General features: G+C 48.8%; 1 protein-coding gene across 1 annotated transcript in view; it reads left to right on the top strand.

Annotated features, from left to right (window-relative positions):
* LOC119962032 (protein mono-ADP-ribosyltransferase PARP14-like) overlaps positions 1-19864 on the top strand; it is a 71512-nt gene that overhangs the window by 4530 nt on the left and 47118 nt on the right. The window contains 2 exon segments of the mRNA XM_038789797.1: positions 10912-11054; positions 16494-16533. Coding sequence (XP_038645725.1) covers positions 10912-11054; positions 16494-16533 — 183 coding nt within the window.

The following is a 19864-nucleotide window of genomic DNA, read 5'->3' as shown; positions in this document are numbered from 1 at the left end:
TCAATCTCTTCACCCAGCTCCTCCTCCCATTTACCCGTCAGCTCCTCCACCGAGGCCTCGTCTACCTCCTGCATCACCCGGTATATGTCCGAAATCCTCCCCTCTCCAACCCACACCCTCGAGAGCACCCTGACCTGAACCCCACGCGGCGGCAGCAGAGGGAACTACGCCACCTGCCGCCTGACAAACGCCTTTACCTGCATGTACCTTAAGGTGTTCCCGGGGGAGCCCGAACTTCCCTTCCAGCTCACCCAGGCTCGCAAACTTCCCGTCTACAAACAGGTCCCTCAACCTCCTAACACCTGCCCTGTGCCAACTCAGGAATCCGCCATCAATTCTCCCCAGGACAAACCGGTGGTTCCCCCGTATCGGGGACCCCATTGAGGCCCCCACCTCCCCCCTGTGCCGTCTCCATTGCCCCCAAATTTTGAGGGTAGCCGCCACCACCGGGCTCGTGGTATACCTCGTTGGAGGGAGCGGCAGCGGCGCCGTTACCAGCACCTCCAGGCTCGTGCCCACACAGGACACCATCTCCATCCTCTTCCATGCTGCCCCTTCCCCGTCCATTACCCAATTACGCACCATCGCCGCATTGGCAGCCCAATAATACCCACAGAGGTTGGGCAGCGCCAGCCCCCCCAATCCCTGCCCCGCTCCAAGAACACACTTCTCACCCTTGGGGTCCCGTGTGCCCACACAAGCCCCGTAATGCTTCAATTAACCCGCCTGAAAAAGGCCTTCGGGATAACGATGGGGAGGCAATGGAAGAGGAACAGAAATCTTGGGAGCACCGTCAGCTTGACTGATTGCACCCTACCCGCCAGAGACAGCGGCAACATGTCCCATCTATTGAACTCCTCCTCCATTTGCTCCACCAGCCTTGTGAGGTTAAGCTTATGCAAGGCTCCCCAGCTCCTGGCCACCCGGACCCCCAAGTACCTGAAGCTCCTCTCCGCCCTTTTTAGTGGGAGCCTACCAATCCCCCCCACTCCTGGTCCCCCGGGTGTACAACGAACAGCTCGCTCTTCCCCAGGTTGAGCTTGTACCCTGAGAAATCCCCAAACTCCCTGAGAATCCTCATCACCTCCGGCATTCCCCTCACCGGGTCCGCCACATATAACAATAAGTCATCTGCATAGAGCCACACTCGGTGTTCCTCCCCACCCCGCACCAGCCCCCTCCAGTTCCTCGACTCCCTCAGCGCCATGGCCAGGGGTTCAATTGCCAGCGCAAAAAGCAGGGGGGACAAGGGACACCCCTGCCTCGTCCCTCGGTATAAACAAAAATACTCCGACCTCCTCCTGTTCGTGGCCACACTTGCCATCGGGGCCTCATGTAACAGCCTCACCCACCTGACAAACCCCTCCCCAAACCCGAACCTTTCCAGCACCTCCCACAAGTACCCCCACTCAACCCTATCCAAGGACTTCTCCGCGTCTAACACCCCCACTAACTCCACCTCCCCTTTTACCGCCGGCATCATTATAACATTCAAGAGCCTCCGTATGTTAGTGTTCAGCTGCCTCCACTTCACGAACCCCGTTTGATCCTCGTGGATAACCTGTGGCACACAGTCCTCTATCTTCGTGGCTAAAATCTTCGCCAACAGCTTGGTGTCTACATTTAAGAGTGAGATCGGCCTGTATGACCCACACTGCAGGGGATCCTTGTCCCTCTTAATGATCAAGGAAATCAGCACCCGAGACATCATCGGAGGCAGAGCCCCCCTTTCCCTTGCCTCGTTGAAGGTCCTAACCAACAGGGGGCTCAACAGGTCTGCATACATCTTATAAAATTTGATCGGCAACCCATCCAGCCCCGGCGCCTTTTCCGACTGCATGCTCCCTATCCCTTTGACCAGCTCCTCCAGGTGAACCGGCGCCCCCAGTCCCTCCACTTGTCCCTCCTCCACCCTCTGGAATCTCAGCCAGTCCAAGATGCACCCCATCCCCCCTCCTCCGCTGGGGGTTCAGACCGATACAGTTCCTCATAAAAGTCCCTGAAGACCCCATTAATATCTACCCCCCCTTCGCACCACATTTCCTCCGCTATCCTTAACTCCACCAATCTCCCTGGCCACATCCCGCTTGCGGAGCTGGTGCGCCAGCATCCTGCTCACCTTCTCCCCATATTCATACACCGCTCCCTGTGCCTTCCTCCACTGACCTTCAGCCTTTCTGGTGGTCAACAAGTCGAACTCAGCCTGGAGACTACGCCGCTCCCTCAGCAATCCCTCCTCCGGAGCCTCCGCGTATCTCCTGTCCACCCTCACCATCTCCCCCACCAGTCTCTCCCTCTCTATCTGCTTTCTCCTCTGCCTGTGGGCTCGAATGGAGATCAACTCTCCCCTAACCACCGCCTTCAATTGGCCTCCAGGTATCTCTCGATACATCCGCAAACCCGCCCGCCCACCTTCTCGTCCGCCAGCAGCCCCACCTCCAAGCGCCAAAGCGGGCGCTGGTCTCTCTCCTCCCCCAGCTCGAGGTCCAGCCAGTGCAGGGCATGGTCAGTAATGGCTATCGCCGAATATTCAGCATCCTCCACCCTCCCAATCAGCGCCCTACTCATAATGAAAATATAAATCCGGGAATAGGTCTTATGCACATGGGAAAAGTATGAAAATTCGCTGGCCTTGCAAACCTCCATGGATCCTCCCATCTGGTCCATAAACCCCCTCAACACCTTAGCTGCCGCTGGTCTCCTATCCATCCTGAATCTGGATCGATCCAGTGGCGGATCCAGCACCGTGTTGAAATCCCCCCCTCCCCCATTATCAAGCCCCCCCGCCTCCAAATCTGGAATCCGGCCCAACATGCGCCGCATGAAACCCGCAAGTCCCAATTCGGGGCGTATACATTGACCAGCACCACCCGCTCTCCCTGCAGCTTGCCGCTTACCATCATGTACCTCCCGCCGCTGTCTGCCACCACATTCGATGCCTCAAACGACACCCTCTTCCCACTAGGATCACCCCCCCCCCCCCCCCCCCCCGATGTTTTGCATCCAGCCCCGAATGAAACACTTGGCCTTCCCATCCCTTCCTCAATCTAACCTGATCCGCCACCTTCAGGTGCGTCTCCTGAAGCATGGCCACATCCGCCTTCAGCCCCTTCAGGTGCGCAAACACGTGGACCCGTTTGACCGGCCCACTCAGCACCCTCACATTCCAGGTTATCAGTCGGATCAGGGGGCTACCTGCCCCCCTCCCCCGTCGACTAGCCATTACCCTTCCTCAGTCCGCCACGTGCCCGCGCCCCCCGCTCAACCCGTTCCCCACGGCGACAGACTCCCATCCCGACCCCCTCTACATGCTCCTGCTCCTTCTCGGCCATTCCAGCAGCAACCCGGTACCCCCCCCATCCCCCCCCCCTCCCCAAGCCAGCCCCCCCTCCCCCCCAAGCTAGGGCCCCCCTAGCTGTGTAACCCCTTCCATTGTACTTCCGTAAGTCAGCCGACTCCTGCTGACCCCGGCTGCTCCCGCCAACCCAATGACCCTCCCCAGTTCAACACAACCACCACGCGCCCCCCACCCGTGCTGGCCCCGCCCACTGCTCCTCCAGCGCGGAGAGAAGCCCGCTCTTCCATCCTGAGCCCCGCCCCCCCGACTCAACATGTGGGAAAAGACGGGCACATGACCCAACAGGCCCGCGAACCACTCGCAAACTCTCAACCAGTGGAAAAAAAAACAGACGTGACAAAACGCCCAAGTAAACAGATAACAGTCCCAAAAAGCGAAAAAGCAGAACAGCAAAAAGAGATCATCAAATAGAACCGATAAAAGCGAAAGGATACCAAGGAGGACAAAGCTTCCGGGCTGTGTACACCGTTCCCCAGCCCTCAGTCCTCAATTTAAGTCCAGCTTCTCTGCCTGGACGAAAGCCCTGGCCTCCACCGGAGAGTCAATGTAGAGCTGGCGGTCCTTATAAGTGACGCAGAGGCGTGTCGGCTGTAACAGGCCAAACTTGACCCCCTTCTTGTGGAGCACTGCCTTCGTCCGATTAAAACCAGCCCTTCTCTTTGCCACCTCCGCACTCCAGTCCTGGTAAATCCTGATCTCCGCATTCTCCCACTTCCTACTACTCCTTCTTCGCCCATCTTGGCACACACTCACGGTCATCAAAGCGGTGAAAACAGACCAGCACCGCCCGAGGCGGCTCATTTGGCTTGGGTTTCCTCAGCAGCACCCGATGGGCACCCTCCAGCTCCAAGGGTCCCTGGAACGACCCCGCACCCATTAGCGAGTTCAGCATCATAGACACAGGCCCCCAAATCCGAACCTTCCAGCCCCTCTGGGAGGCCTAGAATCCGCAGGTTCTTCCGACGGGCATGGTTCTCCATCTCCTCCATCCTCGCTGACCACTTCTTGTGGAGCACCTCGTGCGACTCCACCTTCACTGCCAGGCCCAGGAGTTCGTCCTCGCTCTCCGAGGCCTTTTGCCGAAGCTCTCGGATCTCCGCACCCTGAGCCGTCTGGGTCGCCATGAGCTTGTCCAGGGAGGCCTTAAGCGGTTCCAGGATCTCTGCCTTCAGCTCCCTGAAAGAGCGCTGAAGCAGCGCCTGCTGCTCCCGCGCCCATTGCTGCCACGCTGCTGATTCCCCGCCCACCGCCATCTTGCCTTTCCTGCCTCGCACCTTTCTCTGGTCCAAACCCGATTTTTTGACCGCTCCGCTCCTGGTCCAGGCCATCCACTGGTGGAGAATGATAGGAGGTGTTCCCACACGGGGAAAAGTCCAACCAGTACCGCTACGGGCCCTTAAAAGAGCCCAAAAGACCGAAAATAGCGGGAGCTACCGAACGTGCGGCTTAGCTCCGCATCACCGCAACCGGAAGTCGGTAATAACATTCTGGTATACACATAGATTCTTCTTCCCTGTATGCTGTCTGATAGATCCGTTTTATTTCTGTGTCTTTGTGTTGTAACTCCGCCAATTTTCATGAACTAAAAATATCCGCCTCATCCTCCACCTGTTCTTGTTCTTTTCCAACCATCTGATCAAAAATCGTTTCTGATAATTGAATTTCAACTTCATCTTCACTCTCTGATTTTCCCTCTTGTCTCAACCTGTGACTTTGTGACCTTGTTACTACACAATCCGGAAAAATCCCAGGATATTCGTCCTTCCAACACTTCAGTTGATTTTCCACTGGCTTATCAACCACAGTAGGCATCACTCCCACCTGCAATCCAGCTATATCATTACCCAAGATAAACTGTATTCCTGGACAAGATAGTTTCTCTATTACTCCTACGACCACTTCACCTCTCTTCACTGGACTTTCCAACCTTTCCTTATATAATGGAACACTACTCTTCTCACCCTGAATTCCACATATTACCACCTTTTCATGCAATATGCTTCCCAAACTACATAACTCCTCATCTCTTACCATTAAAGGTTGACTAGCTCCTGTATCTCTTAAAATTGTGACTTCTTTACCTATTATGGTACACATGAGTAAACTTTACCCACACAAGTAAATTATTTAAAGAGATCTGGCACCTTCTTATTAATCACCTCTTGATCAGGCTGTAAAATCTTTTGTACCTCCTTCGCTTCACTTGGGCTTTCCTTTACCACTTTAATAAACCCCACTATCTTATCCTGTTTTACCACATCAGCCTTCCCAGTGCTTTTCTTCAACCACCAACACTGTGACATTGCTTGGCCTAGTTTATTACAGTGAAAACATTTGAAAATTTTCATTTCTCTTTCAACCTCCTGGATTTCTTTTTTAATCTGAGGTACACTCTCATTATCTGCCATCAGATCTCCTTTACCTCTACCACTTGAGTATTTCTCTTTTCCCTAGTTTCTATCTCTCACAGGCTGAAACTGATGTCATAAACCAAGCTTTGATTCATGAACTAACACATAATCATCTGCTATTTCTGCTGCTAACCTCGCAGTTTTAACCCTCTGCTCTTCCACACGAGTTCTCACTACATCAAGAATTGAATTTTTAAACTCCTCCAAAAGTATAATTTCTCTGAGAGCTTCATATGTTTGGTCTATTTTTAAAGCCCTTATCCACTTATCAAAATTACTCTGTTTGATCCTTTCAAACTCCATGTATGTTTGACCAGGTTATTTCCTTAAATTTCTAAACCTTTGTCTGTAGGTTTCAGGTAGTAGTTCATATGCACCAAAGATGGATTTTTTCATCTCCTCGTATGTCCCAGATACCTCCTCTGATAGTGATGCAAACACTTCACTAGCCCTACATTCCAGCTTTGTTTGAATCAGTAATACCCACATGTCCTGTGGCCATTTCATTTGTTTAGCCACTTTCTCAAATGTAATGAAAAAGGCTTCTACCACTTTCTCATCAAACTGTGGCAATCTTGGACATATTTAAATATATCCCCACCAAGCCTTCGACTATGACATTCTTTCCCTTTATCCTCATCACTATCCTCCAACTATACGTTTCCCTTTACATCCACCAATTTTAACTGACTGTCATGTTTCATGGCCATTTTCTGAAGTTCAAACTCTCTCTCTTTTTCCCTTCCTCTCTTTCCCTTTCCTTTCTCTATTTTTCTTTTTCCCTGATCTGTACATCCCTTTCTATTTCTTTTTGTTCTGCCAAGGCTATTCTTTCTTTGTTTCTTTCTTCTCTCTCCTTTTCCTTTTCCCTGATCTGTATCTCCCTTTCTCTCTCTTTTTCTCTTTCCGCATTCTTTTTCTTGTCCCTCATTGCGTATTCAAGCTGCTTTAATTCTATCTCATGTTCCAGTTGTTTAATCTGTAACTGAATTTTAGCCATTGAGTCAGACTGTATCTCCGGCAATTTTAAATGCTCAGCTAGCGCCGTAAGTATCTCTTCTTTTCGCATGCTGCCAGGCAACGTTAACTGCAACGTTTTTGCCTTTTTTCAGTCTGTTCGTAAGGTACTGCGTGTGACCTTCGCCACCCCCAAATGCTTCAGAACCTCTGAAAGAGCCATTGTCCACAACACACTCCCTATTTAAACAGAAATACCACACCTGAAAAATAACCACAAATATGTTCACCCCTCACTGTCTTTAAGTTCACTAAGCCAGTCCAATCATGAAAGATAGACTTTTATCCCTCAAGCTCCCAATATGTTATGGGCCAGGGTTTAGAGAACACCAAAGTGTAGCATGGAGTTCACCTGACCCACAAGTTTTAATAGATTTTGGTTATGGGGAGCACAAGGGCCCACTCTACAGGTGTGATGCAACAGAGATCTAAAGTATTTTGAAACAAAACAATGTTTATTCTATGAATCCAGTTAACATTTTATAAACACCTCAGCAACTATCAACTCACATACTCCCCCAAAAATACAGTACTCTATAAGTAACCCTTAATCTTTCCCAGCAACATCCATAACACAAATACCCTCTTTAACAAAGATAGCAGGTTTTTAACTCTCTACTGAGAGCAGTTATCACTTTTAAATTAGCAAGTGATCTGAAGACTTTCTTTACACGCAGAGAGATCAAAATTACACCTTGTTTGGCTAGATGCAGCTCCAACTCTGAAAGCAAAACTAAACACACTATAGCTGCCAGCTCATAAACAAAAGTAAAACAGACAGACATCCCAGCACCACCCACATTCTGACATCACTGCAGCTATTTAATAAACACCCATTTATTAAAGGTACATCCACTACAGCTATTTGATAAACACCCATTTCTTAAAGGTACTCTCACATGACATGAGTCCTGGGATGGAGGGGCTAGGTTATTAAGAAAGATTGAGCAATGTACATTGGAGTTTAGAAGAATGAGAGATGATCTTATTGAAACACATGAGATTTGACAGGGTAGATGCTGAGAGGATATTTCCCTTTCGTAGGAAGTTCAGAACTAGGAGACACAGCTTAAAAGTGAGGGGTCTCCCATTGAAGGCTGAGATAAGAACTTTTTTTCTCTCATTGGGTCACTAGTCTGCGGTATTCTCTTCCAGAAAGAACAGTGGTGGATGGGTCATTGACTATATTCATGACTGAGTTCGGTAAATTTTGACGACAAGGGAGTTAAGGATTCTGGTTGGAGGCAGGCAGGAAAGTGGAGTTAACACCACATTCAGATCAGCCATGATCCTGTCAAATGTTAGTGCAGGATCGAGGGGCCAATTGCCCTACTCCTCCTCTTAATTATTATGTTCCTGTTTCAAAGGTAGAGGTGAAGGTGCAGTTGATTAAATCAGAAGCTACAAAAATATTACGGTAAACGGAGGGCCAAACGTTAGACATGGAATTTTGAAAGTGCAGTTGTAAATTAATTGAGGGATAGTTTATCCAGGGTTAAATACAGAAGTAAGCAGGGTTAGGGTAGGGCAGGGTCCCAGGTTCAATTCTGGGCTTGGGTTACTGTCTGTGTGGAGTCTGCACGTTCTCCCTGTGTCCGCGTGGGTTTCCTCCAGTTGTTCCAATTTTCTCCCACAAGTCCCGAAAGACGAGCTTTTAGGTGAATTGGACATTCTAAATTCTCCCTCTGCATACCCAAACAGGTGCCGGAATATGCCGACTAGGGGCTTTTCACAGTAACTTTATTGCAGTGTTAATGTAAGTATTTTTTTAAATGTGGGGTGAAACCCACGCAGACACGTGGTGAACATGCAAACTCCACACGGACAGTGACCCAGGGCCGGGATTCGAACCCGGGTCGTCAGCGCCCCAGGCAGCAATGCTAACCACTGTGCCACCATGCTGCCCTATTAATGTAAAGGAATTCCAAGATGGCGCCGGAGTGAGGCGACTTCTTGCAAGCTGTGCCCAGCATACCCTCCAATTTATCTTTTACTCTTAGAACATAGAACAGTACAGCACAGAACAGGCCCTTCGGCCCTCAATGTTGTGCCGAACAATGATCACCCTACTCATCCACCCTATACCCGTAACCCAACAATCCCCCCCTTAACCTTACTTTTATTAGGACACTACGGGCAATTTAGCATGGCCAATCCACCTAACCCGCACATCTTTGGACTGTGGGAGGAAACCGGAGCACCCGGAGGAAACCCACGCACACAGGGGGAGGACGTGCAGACTCCACACAGACAGTGACCCAGCCGGGAATCGAACCTGGGACCCTGGAGCTGTGAAGCATTTATGCTAACCACCATGCTACTGTGCTGCCCCTGCTACCCTGCTGCCCCTCTTGTTATATTCTGTAGTGTCTCCTTCCCTATGTATGGTATGCATTGTTTGTACAGCATGCAAGAAACAATACTTTTCACTGTATATACTAATACATGTGACAATAATAAATCAAATCAATCAAATCAAAAGCCTACTTGTGACAATAAAGATTATTATCTTAAAATATATGTCTAATTGTTAAGCTAAGGTGTAAAGAAGTATTGTATCATAATCCAATTTTTTCATGTATAATAAATGTTTTTTTCTTTATTGTTAAAACTAATTAGCCGCCCAGTGACTCTCCTCCAATTTATTTTTAAAAAAGTATGGTCTTTTGAGTCAGCTTTCCATTCTTGGATATTCCCATCCAGTTATATCAAATGGGATTGTAACAATATAAATATCATATCCATGACTGATTGATACAAAACCAACCCCACCTCACACCAGCCTTTTGATTATAACAGCTTAAATCTTCTGTCAATTGCACATCCTGCTCGGGTGAATAGTCCATTACCATATAGAATCATAGAATCACAACAGTACTGAAGGAGGCTATTCGGCCCATCGAGTCTGAACCGACCGTCTGAAAGAGCACCCAACCTCAGCCCATGGCCCACCCTATCCGAGTAACACAATAAACCCACTCATCGTTTGGACACTGAGGGGCAGTTTAGCATGGCCAATCCACCTTAACTACACGTCTTTGGGCTGTGGGAGGAAACAGTGAAAAACCACGCAGACACGGGGAGAACGTATAAACTCCAAACAGTCAGTCACCCAAGACTGTAATTGAATCTGGGTCCCTGGTGCTATGAAGCAGCGTTGCTACTGTGTCACCGTGCTGCCCGATATAAAGGTATTTCAATGGGGATATATCTGGGTTTACCAGCAGCATTGGGATGGTGAAAGAGTTTTACCTTCTGTAATATTTTTGAGATTACATTTCCAAGGGCTGTGGGGGTGATGCAGCGGAAGTATTGTTCTTACTTTGTAAATCCTGTTGACAGCTTGGCCACAGGATTCCAGTGGTCAGGATAGTCGCTTAGATTTGAACGACACATACCATTGTGTGGTCAGATTGCTCCAGCTATTTCTTGGTTAATGCATTCATGCAGTCAATCCATGGTGTCCCTGTTAATGATTTGTTTCCATTTCAACTCCCAGGTGTTTTTTCAAGCAAAATTCCCATTGGTTCCTGGAATTTGAAACTTGGTCCAGTTCTGACGATTGTCAATTTACAAACAGCCTTTGCAGTACAGCCACTTTAACCGTTGCTGTCAGCCCACTTTAAGTCAAATTCGTCCTGGCTGCACCTAGTCAATTAGTCAAATACAATTACCTTGATCAAATCTGTGTAAATTGCCACCATTCATGTCTTTCCAAGTGATGATTAATTTTGTCCTGGCTGAGTATCTCTAATCTTTCCCCACCACGGACATTCGGCTAATTCGCCTGTAGTAATCTCCCCCTTTTTGTACAGGAGTGTAAACATTTGCAACCCCCCAGTCCACTGGCAGCCCTGATAGATACTGCTCAGTGATTGTGGTTTCCCAGCTGTTTGGAAGTCTTTAGCCTCTACTTGCCACCTTTTCTGATGGTTGTGCTGATATTTAGAATATTTGACGCGATAAATCAGTCTGCAGTTACTTTGTGTTGTTGCAGTTCAATGTGTGATAATACTGTTTCAGACTCTGAGATAAATGAACCTATTAATTTCCACAATTCCTGCCAATACATTGTACATACATACAATACAATCTTACAGTTGTTCCTCCTTATGTTTTTTTCAGCAAGATGCAGTGTATTGGAGAAAGAGGCTCATGAACTTGATTTGCAAAAGAGGGGCAAAGTTCACCTTACAGTCAGACTTCTACCTCAAGGAGCTGCTGGAGGAGACCGGACAGCAGCAACACAAGTGACTCCAGAACAATATGTAAGTTTATATGTCCACATATCCCTTGTTTAAAGCACATTCTAAATGTGTTATTATTTGTACGTGGTTCGTAAATAACAGAACATACCCAAGTTGAACTGACTCCATTTTCGTTTCAGCACAATTACTGCACATGTGCCAAGAACCTTCCTGTCATCCTCACTCTTCCTGCTTGCTTCCCTTCTCCCAAGACCCTCACTCCCTCCCACTTGCTGCCCCACTGGCCATTTCCCTCCTCTGACCCCCTCATTGCTCCCCAATCATTGCCTCACTTGTTGTCTCTCTCCCAGGTTCTCGCAATGCGTGAGGGCTTGAGATAGGGGTGGTGATAGGAGTGAGCGAGGGTTTGGAAGAGGTGCGGTGAGAGAGAGGCAGAGGGAAGTGGTGAGCAGGAAGGAAAGGGAACTGGCAAGTGGGAGAGAATGAGGGTTGGAAGAGGGAAGTAATCAGTGTGAGGGAGTTAGGGGAGAGAAGCGGTGAATGAGGGGGTGTCAGGGGATTGGGAGATGGACACGGAGCAGGAGCAGGTGAATGAGGTAGTGAGTGGAAGGGAGCCAAGAGAAGAGGTGAGTGGGAGGGAGAGGGTAAGTGTGATTGGGATGGAGTGATACATCTAGGGAGAGGGAAGCAATGAGAAGGAAGTAGCGAGAGGAACAGCGAACCTGTGGCAGATGCAGTGAGTGGGAGGTGGTGAGCAGGAGGTAGGTAATAAGAATAGTAAGTTAGTAAGTCTATTAACTTGAAAGAGAATATTTGGATCAATTAGATTCAAGACAGACCATTTTTTAATGTAAAAATTATGGGTTGGGAACCAAATGCACCCTTATTACATGGGCCGGGATTCTCCATTTGGGAGACGCTGGGACTGAATTGCGTGCGGGTCGTGTTCCCGTTGGGGCGCTGTTTCAGGAGCAATTCAGGACATGTTAACGGACCAACATTCTGCCCACCTGAATCAAGAGCAATTTTCATTCCCACTGGCGTTGAATTCGCTGGGGCCGGAATTGACTCTGGAGAGCTTGACAAGCCGGAGTTAGTTATAGAACTCCACTCCCCACACACATTCATTCCAGCCAAGAAGATGGCAGCACCACGCTTCACAGACGCGGAGCTCGGGAGAATGTTGGATGCAGTCGAGCAGAGGCGGGACACCATCTTCCCCAGGGTGGGCAGAAGGCTACCGCCCGCGGTCATTAACCAGGCTTGGTGGCTGAGGCGCTCAGTGCAGTGGCGCCTCACCAGGCGGACTGGCATGCAATGCAGATAGAACTCCTTAGGGTAGCTCAGGTGAGCCACCATCTCTGTTCCCTTGGCATCACTCCTGTCTCTCACTCCACACATTACACCCCCACTCCTTTTTTTAAAATTTAGAGTACCCAAATCATTTTTTCCAATTAAGGGGTAATTTAGCATGGCCAATCCACCTACCCTGCACATCTTTGGGTTGTGGGGTTTAAACCCACGCAGACACGAGGAGAATGTGCAAACTCCACACGGACAGTGATCCAGAGCCAGGGTTGAACCTGGGACCTCAGCGGCGTGAGGCAGCAGTGCTAACCACTGCACCACCATGCTTCTTACTCTAGTAAGTTTCTCTTACTAGTGGAAAGACCTTCTCACCATCCACTCTATTTAGGCATCTCAGCATTCTGAAAGTTTCAATGATATTCCCCCCTCATCCTTCTAAACTCGTATCGAGTACAGACTCAAAGTCCTCAACTTCCATTCTGGGGATCGTTGTTGTGAATCTCCTCTTGCCCTCTCCGAGGTCAGATGAGGCCTGGTGTTCTTCCACCTCATCGCACATGTCCTCCTCTGTTGTGCGATTTTGTGTAGGACACAGCAGGCCATCACGATGCTTGAGACCCTCCTGTGGCTATATTGGAGCACCACCGGAGTGGTCCAGGCATCAGACGTGGATCTTTGGGATGCCAATGTATTGCCTAATGACCCTCCTGGTTGCTGCATGGATGTTATTATAGCAGTTCTCCGCTTCGGTTTGGGGCCCCTGGACAGGCATCATTAGCCAAGACCTCAGCAGGTAATGCTTGTCACCTGCGAGGCAAAAAGAGGCAAAAAGTTTCAGGGCGACCGTCACCTTGGCAGCTACTGAGAGCGGTTATGATTTGCAGCTGATGGTCACACACCAACTGCACATTTAGGGCATGGAAACCCTTTTGATTGATGAAGGACACTCCTGATGAGCCGATGCTCATAGGGGAAATGTGTGCCATCAATCAACCTGGACCTGGGGCATGGCAGCAGATCCTGCTGTCCGGGCATCCTTATGGGCGTTGTCCAGATTTTTTATATAGTCCGCTGCCCAGGAGCATAGGGCATCCATCACACTGCAGGTGCACCTGTGTACGGATGTCGGCAAAATCCCAGACATGTGCCCGCTTGGCTGCTGGAAAGACTCTGAGGCAAAAGGTTTCAGGGCGACCGACACCGTGGCCGCTACTGGGAGCAGGTATCCTCCTCCAAGCCTCCGCGGTGCCAAGTGCGGCATCATCTGTCACAGGTGGCGCATGGTCTCCTTGGTTAGACAAAGTCTTAGGTGGCACAGGTGGGCAGACATCTCGAAGGACAGACGCTGCAGGTATAAATGTGCCTTGATGCGGCATCTCTTTCACATCTTCTCCTTGGCCTGTTGGACTGCTGGCACGGGAGCCCCACTGGCTGCTCCCTGCTCTTCTGGGGAGGGTCCTCCCCGAACAGACCCTGTGTCTTCAGCCTCTGTGCATCTGCCAGGTAGGTAGCAAGCATTCCTGGCTGTTGTCTGAAATTCATTCTTTGCAGTGGGGAAAAGAGAAGACACAATCCAACAGGCTACATGATGACCCTGAGTTGCACTTCAGCTTCCTTCCCCACCCCTCAGCCATTCCACCCAAGATGTTGCCTTCCACACTGCATCATTATCCCCAGCTGTGAGTGGCACCGGGCCTGTGATGTCTGGAGCCACTATCTTCACCAGCCACCCATACCAACAAGGTAGCTGCCACAACCCATGTCTCCAATAGGCTCTGCAGCCCCTGTCCTGCCTCTCCAGTGGAGTCTATTGTGGGTGTCCTCATTGGGTGGGCTGTGTGTGTGGCTTGCCAGCAGGTTGGCACCTGGCTGTGCAGTGGAGAGGGTCACTGTGTGCCACAAATTGCCTCCATGCCTAGAGGTTTATGGGTGGGCACGTCCTAAAGATGGGGGTGAGGCAGGGAAGTGTGTGTCTGCGGGGAGCGTTGCTGCAGTGTGATGTGGGTCCTGGATGTGACACACAGGCTGTGAAAACCTGACTGGGGCAGGATGGATGGGAGCAGGGGAGCAGGAGGCAGGCAGGACTTGGAGACGGCTGGTGTGGAGTGGGCTAGATGATAGTGTCACTGATGAGGCCTTGAGACCTCTGCCCTGAGAGGGGAAATGTGCCAGGGATGGTGCCAAAGGGCACGGTGAATGTGTCCTTTGTTTGTTGTGACCTCTGATATTCCCCTGCTTCCTCTGCAGTGGGGCTGCGCTTCTGGTGAGTGAACTGAGGAGTGGCAGCACCTAGTGCGCCACTGATTGAGCTTGGCCATGCCCATCCTGTTGATGGGTCACCTGGGGTCTGAGGGTTTCCAGAGGGGCGGCCTGGGTGGGCTCTCAAATGATCAGAGACTCTGTGAACATTTACGGGGCACAGTGAGTAGTCAGCATACTTAGCAGCCGGGGGCCTGCAACTTGTACCAAATGGTGCATTTAAAACTGGAATTCAACACCAGACAGTACTTCTGAGGCTGTATAAGTCTCTGGTTAAACCCCATTTGGAGTATTGTGAGCAGTTTTGGGCCCCGTATTGAAGGAAGGATGTGCTGGCCTTGGAAAGGGTCCAGGGGAGGTTCACAAGAATTATCCCTGGAATGAAGAGCTTGTCATATGAGGAGCGGTTAAGGACTCTGGGTCTGTACTTGGAGTTTAGAAGGATGAGTGGGTATCTTATTGAAACTAACAGGATACTGCGAGTCCTGGATAGAGTGGACGTGGAGAGGCTGTTTCCACTTGTAGGAAAAACTAGAAGCAGAGGACACCATCTCAGACTAAAGGGCTGACCCTTTAGAGATGTGGAGGAATTTCTTCAGCCAGAGGATGGTGAATCTGTGGACCTCTTTGCCACAGAAGTCTGTGGAGGCCAAATCACCCAGTGTCTTTAAGACAGAGATAGGTAGGGCAGCACGGTGGTACAGTGTCTGTCTACGGCGCTGAGGACCTGTGTTCGAATCCCGGCCCTGGGTCACTGTCCGTATGGAGTTTGCACATTCTCCCCGTTTTACCCCCACAACCCAAAGATGTGCAGGGTAGGTGGATTGGCCACGCTAAATTGCCCGTTAATTGGAAAAATAATAATTGGGTACTCTAAATTTTAAAAAAAAGACAGAGATAGATAGGTTATTGATTAGTAAGGGGATCAGGGGTGATGGGGAGAAGGCAGGATAATGGGGACGAGAAAAATATCAGCCATGATTGAATGGCAGAGTGGACTCGATGGGCCGAGTGGCCTAATTCTGCTCCTATGTCTTATGGTCTTAAATATTGTAGCAATGATGGTCTGCGCCAGGCCACTCGACCCCAAGGGGGACACCCCAAACCCATTGAGCAGTCAGAAAGTTGCTTCCCCCCGATTTGTCGTAAACACCCATCTGGTTCTCACTGGAACAAAAGAGGTTGTGGGGCGATCTGATAGAGTTCTACAAAATTATGAGGGGCATAGACAGAGTGGATAGTCAGATACTTTTTCCCAGGGTAGAAGGATTAATTACCAGGGGGCATAGGTTTTAAGGGGCAAGGGTTAGAGGAGATGTACAAGGCAAGTTTTTTACACAGAGGTTAGTGGATGACTGGAACTCGCTGACAGAGGAGGTGGTGGAAGCAGGGACGATAGTGGCGTTTAAGGGGCATCTTGACAATACATGAATAGGATGAGAATAGAGGGATATGAACCCCGGAAGTGTAGAAGATTTTAGTTTAAACGGGCAGCATGGTCGGCGCAGGTTTGGAGGGCCAAAGGGCCTGTTCCTGTGCTGTACTTTTCTTTGTTGTTTGTTCTAATATCTTTTAGGGAAGGAAGTCTTTACCTGGTCTGGCCTACATGTGACTACAGACACACAGCAATGTGGTTGGCTCTTAACTGCCCCCTCACAGGCAATTAGGGATGGACAGTAAATGCTGGCACAGCCTGTGATGCCCATGTCCCATGAACGAATAAAAAAAATTACAAATGCGAAATGTGTAATTTTGTGCAAATTGCAAATGGAATTTTGATGTCCCTTAAACGTCACTATCGTCCCTGCTTCCACCACCTCCTCCGTCAGCGAGTTCCAGGCATCCACTACCCTCTGTGTAAAAAAAACTTGCCTTGTACATCTCCTCTAACCCTTGCCCCTTTTAAATCTTGACATTTTTGTGCTTTAACAGGACCTGAATTCCATGAGAAAACGACCAAAAACAGAGCAAGGTACTTTTACTTTCTTCTAAAAGGTTAAACATCGATTCTCTTGGGTGGCATAATGGTGATGTTGCTGGATGGTAATGCAGATGCCCAGACTAATACGCCTGGGGACATAGGTTCAAATACCACCATGGTGGCTGGTGGAACTTGTGTTCAATTAATAATTGAACAATGAAACTGGTGATCATGGAACTTCTATTAATTTTGCAAAAAGCAATCTGGTTTACTAATCATTTATGGAAGGAAATCTCCCATCCTGACCTGCACTGGCCTACGTGTGACTCCAGACCCACAACAATATGGTTGACTCTTAAATGCCTTCTAAAATGGCCTTGCATGCCACTCAGTTCAAAAACGATTAGGATGGGCAATGAAGGAGCGGCACAGTGGTGCAGTAGATAGCATTGCTGCCTCAAGGCGCCGAGGACTAGGGTTCAATCCCGACCTCAGGTCACTGTCTGTGTGGAGTTTGCACATTCTCACTGTGTCTACATGGGTCTCACCCCCACAAACCCAGAGATGTGCAGGATAGGTAGACTGGCCATGTTAAATTGCCCCACAATTGGAAAAAAGAAAATTGGGTACTCTATAAAGTTTTTTTTTGAAACGTTTGGACAATGAATGTTGGCCTTTCCAGCGATGCCCTCATCTCATTAAAGAATACAGAAAAATAAGAGATTTTTGTAGGAACATATTCCTCCCATTAACATGTTTTGGAGAGTTCATGAGGGCACTCTAGTAATTTTCCATATACAGAATGATGTAATAATAATCTTTACTGTCACAAGTAGGCTTACATTAACGCTGCAATTAAGTTACTGTGAAAAGATCCTAGTCGCCACATTCTGGCGCCTGTTCGGGTACACTGAGGGAGAATTCAGAATGTCCAATTCACCTAACAGCACATCTTTCGGGACTTGTGGGAGGAAACCAGAGCACCCAGAGGAAACCCACGCAAACACGGGGAGATCATACAGACTCCACACAGTCAGTGACCCAAGCGGGAATCGAACCTGGGACCTTGGAGCTGTGAAGCAACAGTGCTACCCACTGTGCTACCATGCCACCCATATATTTATGTGTACTGAAAGTTACTAATGTAGAATACCTGGAATTAAGTCACTGAGGCTGAAATTGGAAGAAAATACTTGTGTAAATGAGTTGAAAATATTTTGATCAGATGACCGTAAATCAATGTTATTGGGGGGTGGGTGGGGGGAGGTAGTTGGTTGCGAGATTATGAATATTAGGAAGATCCAAATTGAGAAAACTATACCTCCGTATTTTCTTTAAATAAATGCATTCTTCCTGTAATTGACTGCAACTGCAGTGGATGGATGGTAAGTGTTTAGTGTAATTTTAATGGAACCTTATTTCAATGATCTTATTGAATAGTGAAACAGGCTGGATGGCCTAATCCTGTTCCAATGATTCTTTTATACAGTTTCACTAGTTTAATTCACATCTTAGAAAATGTCACATATATTTGAGGGATTCTATCCTGTTGCCAGAGAAAAGGCTATTATTTTACTTAAGAATATGGCAATTTTCAGCATCTGGAAGGACCATTGGAGTGTTCCCACAGTTGATATTGCTCCCACAGTTCACAAAGCACCAAACTATTTTCTACATATTTCCTTGAAATAATATTGATGTATTAACTTTAGCTTTTACATCTGCACAGGTGTTTTACACGAGTAATTATGTTTGAACATCTTAGACCTGGGTTTGAATTTGATCAAGTTCAGAACACTTTTAATTTTTTTCCAGAGGATGTGGTCCATGTTAGTTAGCATGACATAATAAAACAAATTTGGTCAAAAACTGAGCAGCAACTGTTTATTGGTTGTAGCTGCTGTAATTAAGTGCAAGTGAAGCACCTAGTTCCCCATGTTCCGCACTAAATTGAGATGGACATTAACACAAAAAAAATCTGGAAACTTTAACTCCTGTTATAAGTGCCATAATTTCTTTGCAGGCAGCTGACCCGGCATGTAAGGGGTTAATATCTGCGACCACAATTTAATATCAATGGTAGACACGGGTGAGAAAGGGGAGAACAGGAACCCTGGCAAGCAGTATTCATTTGGAATGGGAGTACTTTGTCCGTCAATAAGCCCCATCCCCTCCCCCCGCTCAAATGTAAATCTGTTATTCCTGCACTTGTAATGTGCCAGAAATATTTGAACTCTTCTGGTCATCATTCACCAGCTCGCAGAGCTGTATACCTGCCTCCACTTGGCTTGTTCCCAGGCTCCAGCTGATGGAAACTTGCTGGGACAGTCCTTTTGATGCACCCTCCAGCACGAGAGACCTTATTTGGGGTGGGCCGAGCTGCCATTTCAAACATGACTCTGTTGAAAAAGGTCTTGGATCCCAGTATATTGCACCGTTTTTCCACCACACTTCCAGCAAGAGTGGCGGAAGAGATTTGGATTTTGAGACCCACTAACCTTTTGCTCAGGGGCCCTAATTCCGAGCTGTGGACTTCCGGTGATGAGGGTGTACTGAGCAGATGCATGGAAGGTGGATTTCCTCCTCAGAATTCAAAATTAGGCTCTTTTAGTCAAAACAGCCCGCCAGAACTGGGGAAGAAAGATATTGTGGTCGCAGATATTATATCGAAATATAACGAGTGATGCCGAACAACGGCAGCTCCAGAGGCCAAAAAGAGGCAAAAAAGCAGCAGAATCCAGGAGAAGCAAGCGAATGAGGCGAAGAAATTCCGACCACACCTGAAAGAGCAGGACCAACAAGCTGCACACGGAGCTCCCCCTCACTGGAGGGCCGGATGGAAGAAGTTCCTCACCAGGGAGCTAAGGGAGCTCAAAGAGGACATCAAGGCCAACATAAAATCAGCGGTCAAGGTGGCAGTCACGAAGCCTCTAGCCGCCAATCAGGTGGCCCTGGACAAGGCAGAGAGGCATCTAGAGGCCCAGGGGAACACCGTTAAAGTGCTGGAAAAGGCCTCAACTGACTAGTGCGACCGATCGTCGCCCTGGAGATGGAGATAACGAAGTTGGTGGCGACACCGACAACGCGGCCCAGATGCTGGGAAACCTGCCGGGAAGGGAGAGTTCCCCCAACCCGCCAGAGATAGACAGAGTCCACGGGTCACTTCGGCTGAAACCTCGGGTCGGGGAATAGCCACGGTCTATTATCGCCAAGGTGCACCGGTACCAGGACCGGTAAAGAATCTGTTGCTGGGCCAGGCAATCAAAGGCCTGCAACTGAGAGGGACACCAGATTCGGATATACCAGGACATTGGGGCAGACCTGGCCAAGTGCCAGGTGGGGTTTAACAGGCCAAAGGTGGCCCTGTTGAAAAGTGGGGTGA

Source organism: Scyliorhinus canicula, chromosome 2 (genome assembly GCF_902713615.1).
Source record: "Scyliorhinus canicula chromosome 2, sScyCan1.1, whole genome shotgun sequence".
In the NCBI taxonomy this organism is placed as follows: domain Eukaryota; kingdom Metazoa; phylum Chordata; class Chondrichthyes; order Carcharhiniformes; family Scyliorhinidae; genus Scyliorhinus; species Scyliorhinus canicula.
Note: the sequence above shows the minus strand (reverse complement) of the source record. Positions and strands in the feature narration are given on the sequence as shown.